Source organism: Gallinula chloropus (genome assembly GCF_964237585.1).
Source record: "Gallinula chloropus genome assembly, chromosome: Z".
Lineage (NCBI taxonomy): Eukaryota > Metazoa > Chordata > Aves > Gruiformes > Rallidae > Gallinula > Gallinula chloropus.
The window spans coordinates 69,968,794-69,985,470 of record NC_140089.1 but is presented as its reverse complement, the minus strand read 5'-3'; the positions used below and the strand labels follow the sequence as shown (position 1 = coordinate 69,985,470).

General features: G+C 40.3%; 1 protein-coding gene across 1 annotated transcript in view; it reads right to left on the bottom strand.

Annotated features, from left to right (window-relative positions):
- Nucleotides 1-529: 529 nt before the first annotated feature.
- Nucleotides 530-16,677, bottom strand: part of IL6ST (interleukin 6 cytokine family signal transducer) — a 34,809-nt gene continuing 18,661 nt past the window's right edge. Inside the window, exons 8-16 of the mRNA XM_084277885.1 lie at nucleotides 12,319-12,401; nucleotides 10,226-10,445; nucleotides 8,222-8,398; nucleotides 7,470-7,571; nucleotides 6,809-6,955; nucleotides 5,220-5,360; nucleotides 4,330-4,426; nucleotides 2,906-2,987; nucleotides 530-2,036 (exon numbers count right to left, since the gene is read on the bottom strand). Coding sequence (XP_084134011.1) covers nucleotides 1,311-2,036; nucleotides 2,906-2,987; nucleotides 4,330-4,426; nucleotides 5,220-5,360; nucleotides 6,809-6,955; nucleotides 7,470-7,571; nucleotides 8,222-8,398; nucleotides 10,226-10,445; nucleotides 12,319-12,401 — 1,775 coding nt within the window. The 3' untranslated portion in view covers nucleotides 530-1,310. The remainder of the gene's footprint in view (nucleotides 2,037-2,905; nucleotides 2,988-4,329; nucleotides 4,427-5,219; nucleotides 5,361-6,808; nucleotides 6,956-7,469; nucleotides 7,572-8,221; nucleotides 8,399-10,225; nucleotides 10,446-12,318; nucleotides 12,402-16,677) is intronic.

Here is a 16,677-nt window from a genome sequence, read left to right as displayed (position 1 = left end):
ACAAAAATGATAGTTATCACTGGAGAAAGGGCTCATTTTAATGTGATTTCCTTTTTTCTTTAAGCCCTGGTAGAGACAGTCTCCAAGAAATGTATCTTCTGCAGTAAAATGAAAACTGTATGAACATGGGAAAAGAGATACCTAAGAAAAGTAACATGGAACTCTAATAACCATGCAAGTGTTATTTGTGGCTCATGACTGCTACTAGATACATACTAACAGTAACACTCAAGTTTTGGGTACTGGTTTTGTTTTTTCTTCCAAGAGCTTCAGCAACTTCAATGCTTTGGTTTTTGCTGCCTTCAGTTTCAAGGAGGTCCTGCAGCATTAGCAGTGAGGTTACAGCATATTAATCGTAGTCAATCAGGAAGAAGGTCATATTTCTTTTCTCCTGAGCAGTTAGAAAAATGGTAGAAACTTACGGCTTGTTACTTGCCTCCCAAGCTGTACAGGTGTACTTATTAAACAAAGCCAATTTATAAGACTAGAGAGGTACACTATAACTGGACAGTGATACAAAAACTTTAAATATGTGTTAATCTGTGTTTTAATCTGGATTTCAAAAATTTTGAACACAAGACTGAACTGCTGTGCATCAAGTTGCAAGGCACATTTTTAGGCCAAATTATTACATAGTTCATGTGCATGCATATCTAAATGTAGGCAGAATATCAATTACTATAGTAGCATTCAGAGTCAAGCAATCATGGTGTTTTCGTATTCGCACACCACAGCAAGTTGTATTTAATTTTTATAATTTTTAAACAGGATGAACATGATTTGCATGTCTGATAAGCTGAGACAAGTCAGAATTCAGAAAGTCAATCAAGCTACTGAAAAGTATATGACTCAAGCATTCTTCCATGTTAGAATACTGAGCTTCAGTCTTACTTTTGCACAAAGATGCTCCAAGCAACTAAAGCTGGCTTTTTAGGCTTGTACACTGTCACAAATCAAAATACTTCTTCCAGGAGGTCTATTGGCTGTTGTGATTAATTGGAACTTGCCATTTTCAATCATGTGTAAATCTGGTTATGACAAGACACAGAAAAAAGTAGGTAGCACAAAGGCTTGTTCAGCAATCCAGACCTAAGTTTTTATGTAGTGCATAAAAGAAAGTCCCCAATAGGTCTGGACCGCAAATTTTCCCCAAAACCACAGTCCCTATTATACTTTGTCAAATTACTCTTCACTTAATTTCAATATTTCTATCTGTATTCAGATAAAAATACCTAGCTTAATTTATCAGAAACACAGGCTAAAGTGTGAACAGGCACTAATGAAGGCCTAAATAGAGCCAGTCTCTTCTCTCACTGAGGCATATAGCCCCCCTGTCTCACAGTCTGTGGGAGGTAACTTTTTGGCATTTCATCAACTGACAGTGGACTTCCTTCCACTGCTTCAGGTCTCACAGTTTGTCCTTCAGTACTTGTTTGTAAAACATCTGACAGAGAAGCTTCCTGGGTATTTTTTTCCAGCCCAAGGCCCAACAGCTGTGAACTCTGACCTGAGATCTGCAGTTGTGCAAATCCAACAAGGTCCCCCTCATTAGCAGAAGTAATTTGCTTCGTTCTTTCAAAGCATGGCCTGTCTGTGTTGGTTTCATCATGACCACCATTTTGTTTGAAATACTGCTGCCTCTGTGCTGTATTGTCACCTCCTCCAGCGTGATCCTCTGATCTCTCTTCAGAATCGAGCAGTGGCTGAGTCGACTCAGACCTTGAGAAGACTTGTACAGGCGTTTGGTCTCTGTAGCCATTAAGTACTACAGTTGAATACTGTACAGTGCTTGAAGTGTTTTGTGTAGTTTCACCTTCATCGCTGTCAGAGACACTTTGCCTAGGAGAAGACATGCACGAGGATCCTCCAATACCACTGCTGTGCCCTTCTGAAGTACTTTTTTCCTTTTTAAGCAAGTCAAAGGGTTTTAGATCTTGTTCTGAAAAAGACTTCTTGTCATCAGCTTCTATTTCTACGACACTTACATCTGTAAAGCTGCCTTCTGGGTACATCTGATCTTTGGAACTAAAGTTATGCTGAAAGAGAGATGAATGTTGCCTAAGAAGGAGGTTATCTTACAAATCAAAAAACCACATTAAGTATCTGAATTCTTACTCTGTAATTGTTTCAAGTTTCTCCATATAAATGTTCTCTTTACTAAGTCTGACAGTATCTCCAATGTATCTTATAAAATGAAGGACATAGCTTTGTTTCCAACACAAAAGTCTTAATTATGCAGCTATTATAAAACTATAAGGGGTGTGCAAGCTTTGTTCTAAATTTAATTGTTCTTAGGATCTGTAAACATAGAACCGCGTGCAGTGCAGCACAGACACACTCTATACTGAGGCCATACACACATTACTTCCAGTAACGTGCTCAACATCACAGCGTTTCTTCACAGAAGTCACTCACAGTTTACTGAACAGCATTTGCTGCTGTGTCATTCACCCCACGTGGGGCTTAAAGGTTGTTGCCATCTCCTCAGCCAAGACGAACTCTTAGAGCGTTCTCTGCCACTCATTACTTAACTGTGCAAACAAGTCGCTTCAGGGTTTTAAGAATGGGAATCGTGAATTCTGTTTACTTAATCCTGATTTCCCATAAATGAGTAAATAACTAGGATCTGACCATTCCAACTTTTAAAATGAATATAATCCACAACGTTAAAGCCTGTTCTATGCTGTAAATCTGCTAAGGGCCATATATTTCCAACACTCAATCCACTGATTAAATAAATTCTTCTAACCATATTGTATCACAATGTCATGAAACTTAACATCCAGCTGTTTTTTTTCTTTTCTTTACAATGTCTGTGTGCTATAAGAAAGAAGGTTCCTTCTGGGTAGTTCACTTTAAACCTTGTGGACTAAGAAGATACAGGATATAGAAAGATGAGTTTTACCTTAGGCGGAACTTGAGGAGACCACTGAGCAATGTTACTCTTGGATGGATCAGGGACAATAGGCCAGATATGCTTTTTAATTCTGTAAAGGATTAAAACCAGATTAAAATGACAAGATGCACTCCCCAAATTCCTATGCTGATATCAAGTACTGCATAACCCAGGACACTATTCCCTTACAGAGAAATTATATGAGAGTATTTGTTTCCAAATAGGCATGCTTCCCACATGTCACATCTTTGTGGGAAGCTATACTACCTAGCAAAACACAGCACTGCACTTCTAACTTCTGCACACATTAGATACGGCCACCCAACAGAGGGTAAATCAATCAATGGACGCAGAGAGGGATTTCTTTAACTTACAGCACTTCAGAACATATTGCACAATTACTTAGGTGAAATCTATGATGCACATCAGTATAAAAAAAAAGACACAGTTGCTCCTTTGAGATAGCTATAACTGTCAAAATCTAAGCCAACTTCACAGCTAAAAATAAAGTGAAAATATTTGACAGATCTTGGTCTCTTGTAACTCTGAACTTGTTTAACAATGTAGTAACCCTTACTTAAAAGCTTTTGTAGATAAATCACCCTACTCCAGACTAACTTGTAAACTAATTCACCTATCCTATTCTTTATAAACAGGCTCCAACAATAGATCTTCTGTAGGAGAACTGTGAAAAACATTGAAAGATGGGCTTTTCAAACGATGTTAATTAAGGATCTATTTTAGAAGCAGCATTGAGGTCAGAAGCAAAAGGGCATAAAATGCTGTCTTCAATTAGAAAGAAAGGGCACTTGAGAGGAGACATGGAAGAGGTGGTGCTCCTTGCCAGGGAACAGCTTCAAGAAGCAGCTCTCTGCTAAAGCCACAGACAAGACCTCTCTGGTAGAGGGAGGGGTAGGAGGCAGGGTACTTCCCAGCATATAATAAATAGCCAGAGTTTGACTGAGGTTGTATAAGGTAGATAAAGAAGATATCACACCCATTTTTTTGGCTGTAAAGCTACAAGTTTGCTAACACCATAATTAAATAGCTCAAATACAGCCAGCAGACAGATCTTCTGGGCTTCACAAACCAGGCACCATCACTCACTCTCATATGATGACTAAGAAAACAACATAGTATCTCCTGATCAAAATCTAACAAAACTAATCCTGACCAACTCTAGCATGAAAAGCAAGAATTTTCTTGCAGGACAGTCACAGAACACCTAGTTTGTGTGCCAATTGTTAACAGTAAGAAATTTGTATTACAAGAGGCCCTGATTTCTCCAGGAAAACAGGAGTATTTTTCAGTAATGTATGCATGTTTTAACTTCTTTTTCTAACTGCAGACTATTTACTTGTTTGTACTGAACTACCACCATCTGTTATGCCCAGAAATACCAGAAGCAAGAGAAAAACTTTATTTATACTTACAAGTCACGCTTGTTGAAGCAAAACAAAACTCCAAGGAGCACAATCAAAAGGAATGCCAGACACACAGGTACTACTATGGCTTCAATTTCTCCTTTCCCTGAACAAAATGGAGAATAGTATTAATATTAAATAATTAATATTATTAATTCCTTCCAATTTTATGCACATTCTGAACTAAACCTTACAGAATGCTTAGGGAAGAACAACACTACAGAGAAAAATCCCCACAAAACAAGACCCTGCTAGATCTAAAGTGCTTTCCACAACTATGTTCAGTTAATGTTGTTGCTCCTACCATTGCAAATATGAAGGTCTCTAAAGCGGAACATACAATCAATCTAGCTCATAATAATGTGAAACCTGGGGAAGGGTTGTAAGAGTGGCATGTCCTGACTGGCATCTAGATTAACAGATCAAGATCCCAGCACACCTCTGCAGCTTCTCAGGACACCTGTGTCAGGACAGTAAAGGCCAACCTACTTTCAGATTAAAACAAAGACTCTAACAGCAAGGCAGTACCCATCAGACATCCCAACAGAAGACAAGGGCACTGAGTAAATCCTAAGGACTCACACAAAGTTGGGGCAAAAGAGTATTATAACCTGAAGTATACACAACATACATCCAAAACCAGCAGGTGTGCAACGAAAAAGCAATCCAGAGACTTGCAGAGGACAGCTTGTCCTCTGTACAATCAGAAGAAGTCCTGACTACACTACTCTTTGTGACTGACTACTAGGTAGGCAACCTGGGCATTACACCCCTTACAGGAGTATGACTGCAACTGGAACTTTCTTTTAAATAAATTCACCTTTCTGTCCTATCAGATCTTGCACAGAGCTCTGGCAATATTGCTTCCTACTTCTACTAATTGAGCCACTCTTCCTTACCAAATTTTTGTGTAGTAAATGTAAAATCAGGACCACTCCTGCCTCCTTCATCTGTGTATGCCATCATCCGCACAGTATACAGTGTGTCACTGGTTAGAGAAGAAAGGGTATACTCTGTCTTGGAAGGATCCACTGCCACAGCTAAAGAGAGGAAAAAAATTATACTAGTTTTCTGTACAGTTTATTAGATTTCCACAAACACAGTAGCATTAGGACATCATGTCTTCAGATGTACAAGACAGTTTTAGCAGAATGCATGGCTGTATGGCAAATACAACAGACACAGAAAGACTACATATTTGTACAAAAAATGCTGAGATTTGTTTGTTTCTGTTGAAGTATTTTGTCACAGTTTAACCCCAGCCAGTAACTAAGCACCACACAGCTGCTCACTCACCTACCCTTGCAGTGGGAACATTAAACAAGAAAGTGGGTTGAGAGAGAGCCCGTTTAAAAGGATAACAAAGGAAGAGAACAATAATAATACATATAAGTGTATGTAAAACAAGTGACACACAAATGCAATTGCTCACCGCCTGTGGACAACCCCCCACCCCCCTCCTCAATTGATGCCCAGCCTCCTTCTGAGTGGCAACTGTGCCTCCTTGCTAGCTTTCCCAGTTACATGCTGAGTATGACACCATATGTTATGGAATATCCTTTGGGTCAGTTGGTGTCAGTTGTCCTGGCTGTGTCCCCTCCCAACTCCTTGTGCACCCCCAGCCCATTACTGGTGGGGTAAGGTAAGAAGCTGAAAAGGCCTTGGCTCTGTGTGAGCACTGCTCAGCAACAACAAAAACACCTCTGTGCTATCAATACAGTTTTCAGCACAAAGTTACAACAGCCCCATACCAGCTACTATGAACACGCATGTTTGAATTCAGTGTCTTGATATTTTCTGTTTATTTCCTGTGGGATCCCCCACTCTGCCCTCAAATTCAGCTACAAAATAAACTGGTAGTAAAGCTGAAGGCTTAAGGACTTCTGGATAAGCAGAATACATGGCTACCTAGAAATGGCTAGTTATAATCAGAAAAAACATGGTTAACCAGAAATTACAAGTAGCATAGTTGGTAGAACTGGCCCTTCCAATTTAAGCAAATCTAAAAAAGCAACATTGATAATTCTCATTCCCTGTCTTATGCCTGCGGGTCACACACACTACTGAGAATTAAAATGCACTCCACACAAGATGTTTCCACATCAGTAATATATTGATCTAGAGCTCCAGAAGGATTACTTTTTCTTTTAAAGCTTTATCATAGTTAAATATCAACTCCTTTACATCTTCAATGGCCTAGCTTCATCTTGCTATACCATCTCACCCTGTATTTAAGTAGAAAGATTGAAGCACAATACCACAAATCAGCTTTCAGAAATTAAACTCTGTTATACACAGACTGAATGTTCTGAACAATTTAACAGGGACTTTTCTGTCTGGTATGGAGGACAGCCTCACACATCATCTTTATGTCGTCAGAACAGACTATCAATCACACTTGATTCTGTGTGTTTTTCACAAACATGTATTCGTGAGGAGACAGACAGAATACTTCAGTGCCACAAAGCACTTCCTCTCTTTCTGGTACCTGTTTCATTTCCATCGACAGTTTTGTAAAATATGGTGTAACTTCGGATAAATCCATTTTGTTCATCCACTGTGAGATGGTTCCATGTCAAAACAGCTTCAGCTTTTCCTACTTTTTTTGTTTGAATGGTTGGTCCTTTTGAAGGGCCTGTAATAGGGGATGAAGGTTAGTTCCTGTTGGACACCTTCACATCAACGGAAGCAGTGTATCAGTGAGAACTGAATTGCTACTGCATAAAAACTTCAATGGACTAGCTGCACTAACTCATCTGCAAAGCATTGATTTCAGACAACAGAGCAAATAGTAATCAGCAGATCACAGCAAATCTTCAACTGAAGTTAATTGTCTTGGCTTCATACTTTATATTTAAAAATAAATGATAGAATTACTATGCCAATAAAATAACAAGGTTGTGCCAAATTATCTGTCAAAGGTTGGAAGAAGGCAAGAAGTCAGCCACAAACATCTGTTTAATACCTAAATACTGAAAATAAAGAGGAACAGATGTTAATAGAAGGAACAAGATCAACTGTCAGATGACCCTCAAGTTTAGAATAATTTTTCATTTTCATTATGTAGCCCACAATAAAGTAAAGGTCTTGTTATTTTTAGTCAAGAAAAAATCAGTTTATGTGCTCCAAGATGACTATTTTGTACTCACGATCCTGTTGGAGATAAGCCTTCACAGACTGTCCGCTTCCCTGACCATCAGCATACAGAGGGTACACAGTTATCAAGTAACACTTGAATGGCTTTATATTGCCTAATAAAAAAAAAAAGTGTTGTTTCACAGTCAGTTAAATTCCCCACCACCCTTCTCATTTACTCCAGATAAGAGTTCTGAGCTTTGACTGTTTTATTAGATGGACTTGTATTTAATTCAGCTATTTTTTTCTAGAACTTTTTGATATGCTGCTCCAGAGTATTAACTAAAGGGACACTGGTTCACAGTTAAACGTTAAATTTAACAATCAGACTTCACAGAAGTCTGGTTGGGTTTTTTTTTTTTTTCATTTATTTTAAACAGAAGGCCTTTATCTGGTGCAGCACTGAACCAAAATTACTGACTTGAGCTACTAATCATAATCTGAAAAGAACTATAAAGCTGATCAAGTGTCATTGTTTGAATTGAAATAGGGATCAGAGAATTTGATTTTGAAGGAACTCAGACATTTCACTACTTTAATGGCTTCCAAGAACAAGAAGATTAAAACCAATCTTGACTTGTTCAAGGGGCAAGATTAGACACTGTGTTGTGCTTCACAAAAATACATATTTCTACAGTCATGATAAAGCCCTCAGCATTACCCCGGATTCCTGTCTACAATAAAAATTCTAGCCAGTATAAGGATGTTCCTCACTGAGAGTACTTATTAGGTTTATAGAGTTCTACAAAGTAGTTGAGCTAAATACCTTTTAAGTATGTTCCTTGAACATTTCCTGGTTCATTCTGCCATTCTATGATGCAGTCTGAGCTGTTGGACACCAGACACCATTCAATCACATACTTCAGAACGTAACTGTTAGGAGCAGTCCACCCTACCCACAACTTGCCATCTTTAGGTAGTGTTCTAACATTCTTCACAGGAGCTGTAATGAAAAAAATAGGAAAGTGATAACTATTGATGAACTTCCACTAGATACTAGTAGTTAAACACAGACACTTTATTGTAATCATGACTATTTAATGGAACCTAAGTAAATAAGCCATTTTCAGAAATGTGGAAGCCTACATCTAAATCTTTGTATAAAAAAAACCCCAAAATAAGCATAATTTGGCTATTTAATAACTGGAAATTAGATTCAGCTTCTCTGTTCTCAAAACACAGTTAAGTTGCCTCATTGTGCAGCAGAGAGATAATCACCAAATCACAAAATCATAGGGGCTGGAAGGGACCTTGAGAGATCATCGGGTCCAACCCCCCTGCCAAAGCAGCTCCCTAGGTCATATTGCACAGATAGGCGTCCAGACGGGTCTTGAATATCTCCAGAGATGGAGACTCCACCACCTCCCTGGGCAGCCTGTCCCAGGGCTCTGTCACCCTCACTGTGTAGAAGTTCTTCCGCATGTTGGTGTGGAACTTCCTGTGCTCCAACTTGCAGCCATTGCCCCTTGTCCTGTCTTCACAGACCACTGAAAAGGGGCTGGCCATTTCCCCCTGTGTTCTACACTTTAAATATTTATAAACATCAGTAAGATCCCCTCTTAGCCTTCTTTTCTCAAGGCTGAACAGCCCCAGTTCTTTCAGTCTATCATCATAGGGAGATGCTCCAGGCTTTTAATCATCTTCATAGCCCTCCTCTGGACTCTGGACTCTCTCCAGGAGATCCCTGTCTTTTTTTATAGCAGAGAGCCCAGAACTGGCCACAGTACTCCATGTACTGCCTGACCAGGGCAGAGCAGAGGGCGAGGATCACCTCCTTCAACCTGCTGGCCAACGCTCCTTTTGATGTGCCCCAGGATCCCACTGGCTCTCTTAACCTCCAATGCACACTGCTGGCTCATGGCCAACCTGTAATCAATGAGGACCCCCATGTCCTTCTCGGCAGAGCTCCTCTCCCATAGCCTGTATTGATACATGCAGTTATTCCTTTCCAGGTCCAAGACTCTACACTTGCTTTTATTAAGGTCTGTTTCAGAGACAAATCAAACTAAGTCACTTCTGAGTTACCATTCTAATCTTCATGCTCATGTACCATACCAACTACACCTGGCTGCAAGGCTACTCTGTTTGAAATGTTCCCTTAATTAGTCCACCTAATAGTTTTAGAACCTGTGGCTCTCTCTTGGTCTTTACACCAGAAGTAGCAGCTGCATGTATACTTATTTTTTGCTTTCCTTCTTGGCAGTGTTCAGATCATCTGAGGAGGCTGAAAGTACCAGCCTGTAGTTACTACTACTGCACAAAGAAAGGCACATAGTAAAAAGAAACATGAATAGTAGGGAAACAGTGGAAGGAAATGCCAGAATAACCTGGCAAAATATTGAATGTGTGGGTGGGTGAGACTGGGACAAGAGAAGAATGAAGTGAAGATGAGAAAGCAGAAGGACGTAGAATGGTGGTGGGATGGTATATACATGAAGTAATGAATCCTTGCTTCCCCAATCCTTTGATTAAAAAAATGGTGCCCAAAAAAGTGCCTATTATGCTAAGAAACAAACGGGGAATATAGTGCAGGGTAGCTCTAAGGATCAAAAAGCCCAGCACAATAGCATACAGCTTCAAATGAATCTGTCAGCATATAAATCCAGAAGTTCCCTAGGATATGAATGGTACCACAATTAAAAGGCATAAGACTCTAAGTACATTCAGTAATACTCTGTGTCCACATAAAACGTGTATTCACAATACCCAAGAGTTCATACAAGAAAAGGCATGCAGATGCATTTGAAAGAGATGTTACTAGGACACCAACCTTTTGAATTAGTCGCTGGGATAAGTAAAACTGACGGAGGGGATGCCCCGACTCTGTTATGGGCAATCACAGTCACTTCATAAGTTCCATTTGGCAGGTGTAATGTAAGGTTGGTGGTATTAACACTGTATTTCTCTGGTGGACGGGAGAGCGGTGATTTAGCTCTGATGGTTACTTCGTACCTCAGGATTACTCCATTGGCTTCAAATGGCTCCAACGCCTGTCAGAAATACATCTTTAATTAGACTGACATAGAACAAATGTGACAATCATTATTGGTTTTGATGCATAATTTAAACATCTGAGAGCAAGAGAAGCTATATAGATCAATATTTAGGGAAAGCACAAATAACCTGCATTCATTCCTGTAAAACAGTAACTTCCAGAACTACTTCTGGTTTAAATCCTCAGGTTTTTTTGGCTCACAATCCTATACAGTAGATTAATAAAAGTAATTAAGATTGCAGAACATGCGTTGATAAAACCTGCATTGTGTCTGACTTTACAATATAAAAAACTTAAGACAAAGAAGAGAAAGTGGTTGCAACTGAAAGCAGCATTACTTTTCCAATTCTAAGCTAAATAGTATGTTGTAGTTTTGCGTGTCTGGGTTCTGGTGGAGGAGGGGGCTGCCGGGGTGGCTTCTCCAAGGAGCAGTCAGAAGCTCTCTGCAGGCCCCACAGAGCAAACACCAGCTGGGTCACGGCCAGAGTCATCACTGACGAAGGCCAAGCCCATCAGTGATGGTCACAGCGCCTCTGGGAATCACATTTAGGAGAAAAAAAAAACACAAGCAGCCACCAGAGAAGGGACTGAGAAGTGTAAGAAACTGTGCAGACACCACAGCCAGGGAAGAGGGGGAGAAGGATGTGCCCCAGGTGCTGGAGAGAAAGATGCACTTGCAGCCTGTGGAGAAACACATGCTGAAGCAGGAGTACTGCTGCAGCCCACGGAAAAGGCTGAGACCCCACCTGCAGCCCATGGAGAGGCCCCACACTGGATGGAGCAGGTGGAGACATACAGGAGATGCTGTGACCCACGTTGGAGCAAGCCCCTGCCAGCACTTGCAGCCCATGGAGAGAGACAGAGACACACAGATGAGTGAGGGAGAGAGATCCATGACAGAGCAGGTTTGCTGGGGGCAGCTTATGACTTTGGGAGGGGCCAGGCTGGAGCAGTGTGGGCCTGAGAGACTGATTCTATGACTGTACCCCATATAAGTGACCCACACTGGGGCAGCTTGTGAAAAGCTGACACCCTGTGGGAAAGGAGTAATGTTGGGGAAGTTTGTGGGGGACTGTCTTCTGTCAGTGGAACCCCACGCTGCAGTAGGAGAAGGGTGTGAGGAATGCCCCCATGCCCTTAGCCCCTTCAGCTAAGAAGAAAAACCATCTCGTGAGAAACTGACTGAAAACCCCAGTCCCTGCCCCTCCCCATGCCACAATGTGGGGAAGAAGAGAGTGAAATCATGACTAAAGGGAAGCCTGCTGAGAAGGGAGGGGTTGGGGGAGGTGCTTTAAGATCTGGTCACTCTTCTCATTACCGCACTCTGGTGTCACTGGGTGTGCAGTGCAGTGTAACGAATTAGAGAGTTTTCTTTCCTTCATTCCCTGTCGAGTCTGTCCTGCCCGTGACGCTGATTGCAGAATGATCTCTCCCTGTCCTTATCTCGACTCCTGAGCTTCCCAATATCTATTTTCTCCCCTGTCCAGCTGAAAAGGGGAGTGACAGAGTGACTTTGGTGGCCATCTGGCCTCCAGCCAGGGTCAAATAACCACATAATGTCAGAAGAATGTGGTATACAAGTTACATCAGAAAATGATGCCATATCAATGGACAAGTAACTTTACATGTTACTTAGTAATAGGGAAAGGTAATAATAGAAAGACAGCTAGATCAAATGTGACAAAGTTTCCAGACATAAAAAAGCCTTAGATGGAAACTGACCATAATTGCATTCACTCTCTCTGCATTGTACTAATCAGCAGTTTGGTACATGGAGATATGCAGCACTGTATTCAGAAGTTTTGGCACTTAAAACCTCATGCTTTCAAAAGAATATTCATTTCTTTAAGTTTATCATGTTGCTTTACCTTCCACATCAGATGCACAGTCCAGGAAGCTGGTGAGCGAGATGCATCAACAATCCTCCATAAGGGTGGTCCTTTAGATGGTTCTGATGAAAGAAACAACATTTAATAGCAGAAATATTTTTATTAAATCTGTTTTAATTAATCCTTTGACTATCATGAGATGCTTAGTTCCCCCACCTTTTTAAATAAAGGGTTCCTCAGATCCTTAAAGATGGTAATGCTTGGTATATTAAACAATATATATTTGTGATACTTGTTTAGCTGCTTCTTAAAATCATACCTCTATAGAAAGATTTCCTAAAGAGATGAGACAAACACCAGTTCTGCTCTAAGTGTACTGTACCAACATAGCCAAGTCACTATCTGCAACCAAGAGCATCTGCAACAATGGGCCAAAGATGAGAGCACTGAGTGAGGCATGACCAAACCTGTAGAGTTGTGCCTGTGTCCACAGGCACAGCCCTACCTACGTCTGTATACTGTAAACCTTGCTATGGTATGTAGCTGCAAGACTCTCCCTACCCCCTAAAAAAGGAAAGTGTAGACAAGTTAACAAGAATTCTAAAAGTTTCCTGTATTCTTTATGCCAATGAATATAACAGAACTGCAGTACTTTTGCACAATACTATATTTTCTGGTATCAGCACTGTAAAAAACCAAAAATTCAAGTATTTCCACTACATATTTAATTTCAAAGTAGAACAGGTCAAGCTATTACAGTGCATAAAGCAATTAGAAGTGGCCAATCATTTCTTAGGGCCTTAGCCCTAATACAAAGATGATCTTATAATGCAGTTACATTTATAATGTTCCTAGACTGTATTTTCACTGGGAGTTCTTTCATTCCATTTTTATATTAATCATTATGAGGTTTTGGTTGTTTTATCTCCAGAAAACATTATCAAGTCTACAGTGTGCATCTTGGTTCTTAGTAAGAACGGGGAACTGAGACAAAAGGAGTTCTTTTCTTAACAGTCTTACTCGAGTACCCTGATTTGATTCACATGAAATGGAGCAACGGTACATCTTGTCTAGGATAAATCATGAATGCAACACAACCTGACTCATGTTCATTTCCTATTATAACACCTTTGTTCTGTGGCTAAAATAAATCATAGGTACTTAATCACTAAATGCAGTATTTTTGCATAGCCAGTCACCACAGCAGAACAGCAACGCAGACTAAATAGGCAGGTAGTCCTAAAATTGCTTAGGTTGAGATGGTAACCACAGAAAACAAAACCATATTGCCTTTAGGTTTTAAGAATCTTTAAAGTATCTCCCCAAGGGAAAGAACATATCATGCAGAGCTGAAGCAACGTCATTATGTACACATACACTCCATTTTGTTTAAACAAGATGGGTATAAAGTACTTGTTTGTTTTTACTTCCACAAAATAAGATATGTCAAAACTCATTATTGGGAGCTCAATCAGGAGAAATGGGGATGCATTTCTGACCCTTACAGCAGCCTTCCAGTACCTGAAGTGGCCCACAGAAAAGATGGAGAGGGACTCTTTATAAGGGCATCTACTGACAGGACAAGGGGCAGTGAATGCAAACTGAAGGAAGGTAGATATATATTAGACATTAAGAAAAAAAATTCTTCCCTGTGAGGGTGGTGAGGCACAGAGAAGCTGTGGCTGCCCCTTCTCTGGCAGCGTTCAAGGCCAGGCTGGATGAGGCTTTAGGCACCCTTGGCTAGTGGAGGGTATCCCTGCTCACAACAGTGGATGGGAACTGGATGGGCCTTGAGGTCCCTTCCAACTGAAACTTTCTATGATTTTATGATCCAGTGCAACTAAACTCCAAGCACAGGTGTTTTAACAATGAAACCTGTACTGGTTTAACTGTTTAAAGACATGTACTAAATGCTGCACTGAACTATTTAAGAAGAGGGCATCTTGGAAAGCACTAAGGACCAGATAGCATACTACAGAAAAGAGACTAGGAAGTTTGCAAGGAGGAAAGGCTAAAGCATATTAAAAAAAATCAATGAAGTTGACTTCAAAGCTACACAGTTACCTTGACTACTACATAGTACCTATAGTAGTCAAGCAGTCAGAGGGAAGAATAGATTCCATACTGGGTATAAAGCATGCAACCAGAAGGTGCATTCACTGGCTTCATATAGACTAAGTTTAGGCCAGAAACAAAGCCTATCTTGTGGGCTAGCAAAGTAAAAATGAAATGCAAACAGGACCCTGTTAAAGTAATTTAATTCCTCACAATCCTAGAATTGGAAGTATTTATGACTGATAATAACAAAGTCCCTCCAAAAAACCCAGACATAAAATCCTTATATCATTTAATTATTTTTAAAGTCAGAAATGCTGCTACTGATGATTGAGGAGGAAACCAAACAAGCTTTTAAAAAAATCAAATTCCTTTGAGAGTGAATTACCACTTCTAGAATCCTCAGAAATCACATGGCGTATTATTGTAATACACACAGCAGTGCAGCGAATCTGCTCTGCCAGGCAGAAAGACCGTTGGCTATAGTCACTGTTTGGAGGTGAAAGTAAATATTTCCAGGTAAGGATGAGGTAGTAAAATGATTGCCAAAAATTCAAAGTTGCTTGTGTTACTCTCCAGCATCGTGACTCTACTTGTGCCTCTGCACTTCGGAATTCCACTGAAATGTCACGGGATAGTTACAGCACTCGACTTTGGAAACACAGCACTTGGGTGAAATGATATGGCAATAAAGAAGAGTGTCTTCCTCGATCTAATAGTGGTAAAGGCACCTTGCTACTTTGACAAACGCCAAATCTTTTGAATGCAGAAAGCAAGCAGATATGCAATATTCTGATCAAAGCACAGACACAGCACAGGATCTAAAAGCCAGTTTTATAATTTGATTGAGGGCAACAGTTATGGTGTAAGTAACAGAAGTGTCCAATGTCTGCTTCTTTCATTTTCAACAAGCAACTGTACAGTAAAGTTGATCAACAGAGTTTTGGTATGTATTATGCCAAAATTGCAACCTGAAGTCCCTTATCTAAGCCCAAGACTTGACAGAAGAAGATCAGGAAACTACAGACCTCATCAGTTCTATTGCAACTTAACTTATCACCCTCTCCTACAAATTTGCAAGGACATGGAAGCATTTGCAAGAGGTGACCACAGCACTGAAGTTACTGGTAAGCTAGAATCGGAAATTTTACTGCCAATTTATTGCTACAGTACATACTAATCAGTGTTTTTTTGCTACTGTAGGACAAAGCACAGCTTCACTGTTGTTGTCAGGAAGGGCAGGCAAAACAGTGTTAAAATGCTGTTCTACCAGAAAAGCCAGACTGTGTTTACATTTGCCATCACAACCAATAGGACAGGTATTCCTCAACAGGTTACTACACACTGAAACTAGTTCATTTTACCTTTAACAAGAAGCAAGACACTAATGTAAAGCGTTCTGACACCAACAGAGGTTCAGATTCAAGAAGGTACCACTCAGCACCTCTGAAGCATCTATTAAAGGCATTAAGTTTGTTCCAGTTTATTCTATGTGGGCTATTCAGGTCAAAACCAAAAGGAAACCAGACCACAGAAAGGCAAGTTACACATCAAAGACTCGGACTTTTATTTAGAGAGCAAATTAAAGGGCCAAAGACATAGGTTGAGGCTGTGTTTGTATATACACTCCATGTGATTTTGTTCTGTTAATGGAAAGCAATCAGCTATTTGAGAGCAGGATATTTTAATGCTGTAACAAATGCATAGGTGTGATTTCAATGTCAGTGAAATCTGCTGATTTTACTGCTATTACTGTTGCGCAACTTTATTTTGCATGAGTTCACAGATACTGCAACTGCTAAGTCATGAAACAATGTGATACAAATCAGTAACAGAAAACACTAGAATTACTCAACAAATGATTTTGGCACAACTCAGTGGCAGAAGGCACAGTCTCTGGATGTAAAACTTGCAGGACGGTGTCTCTAGAGTGGAAATACTGCAATGAACATTTGCTGTGATGCATATTAATTTGCAACACAATGGACTGTTGTTAGTTTAATGCCACAGTACCAAGCAATGCATGTGCTCATGAGCAAGCAGAAGCAGTCAATGAAGCTAGAAAACGTGCTGTGGAATGAAGCAGACAAATCTCAGACAACACTGAGTCCACCAACAGCCTCAGTTCTGCTGAATGCGCCCAGGGCAGCGCCGCACAGCCCAGATGGTGCAGGGCAATGGAAATGGACATCGCAACAGCTGATTGGAAGTCACAAGCAGCTGAAAGGCCAGCCAGGCTGATGAGCTGGTTGTTGACACGTAAAGATTTGGTGTATGTCAGCAGCTTGGCAATGCTGAGAATTTGTTCCAAAAAGCAGTGGAAGCTAGTTGACTCTTTAGTTT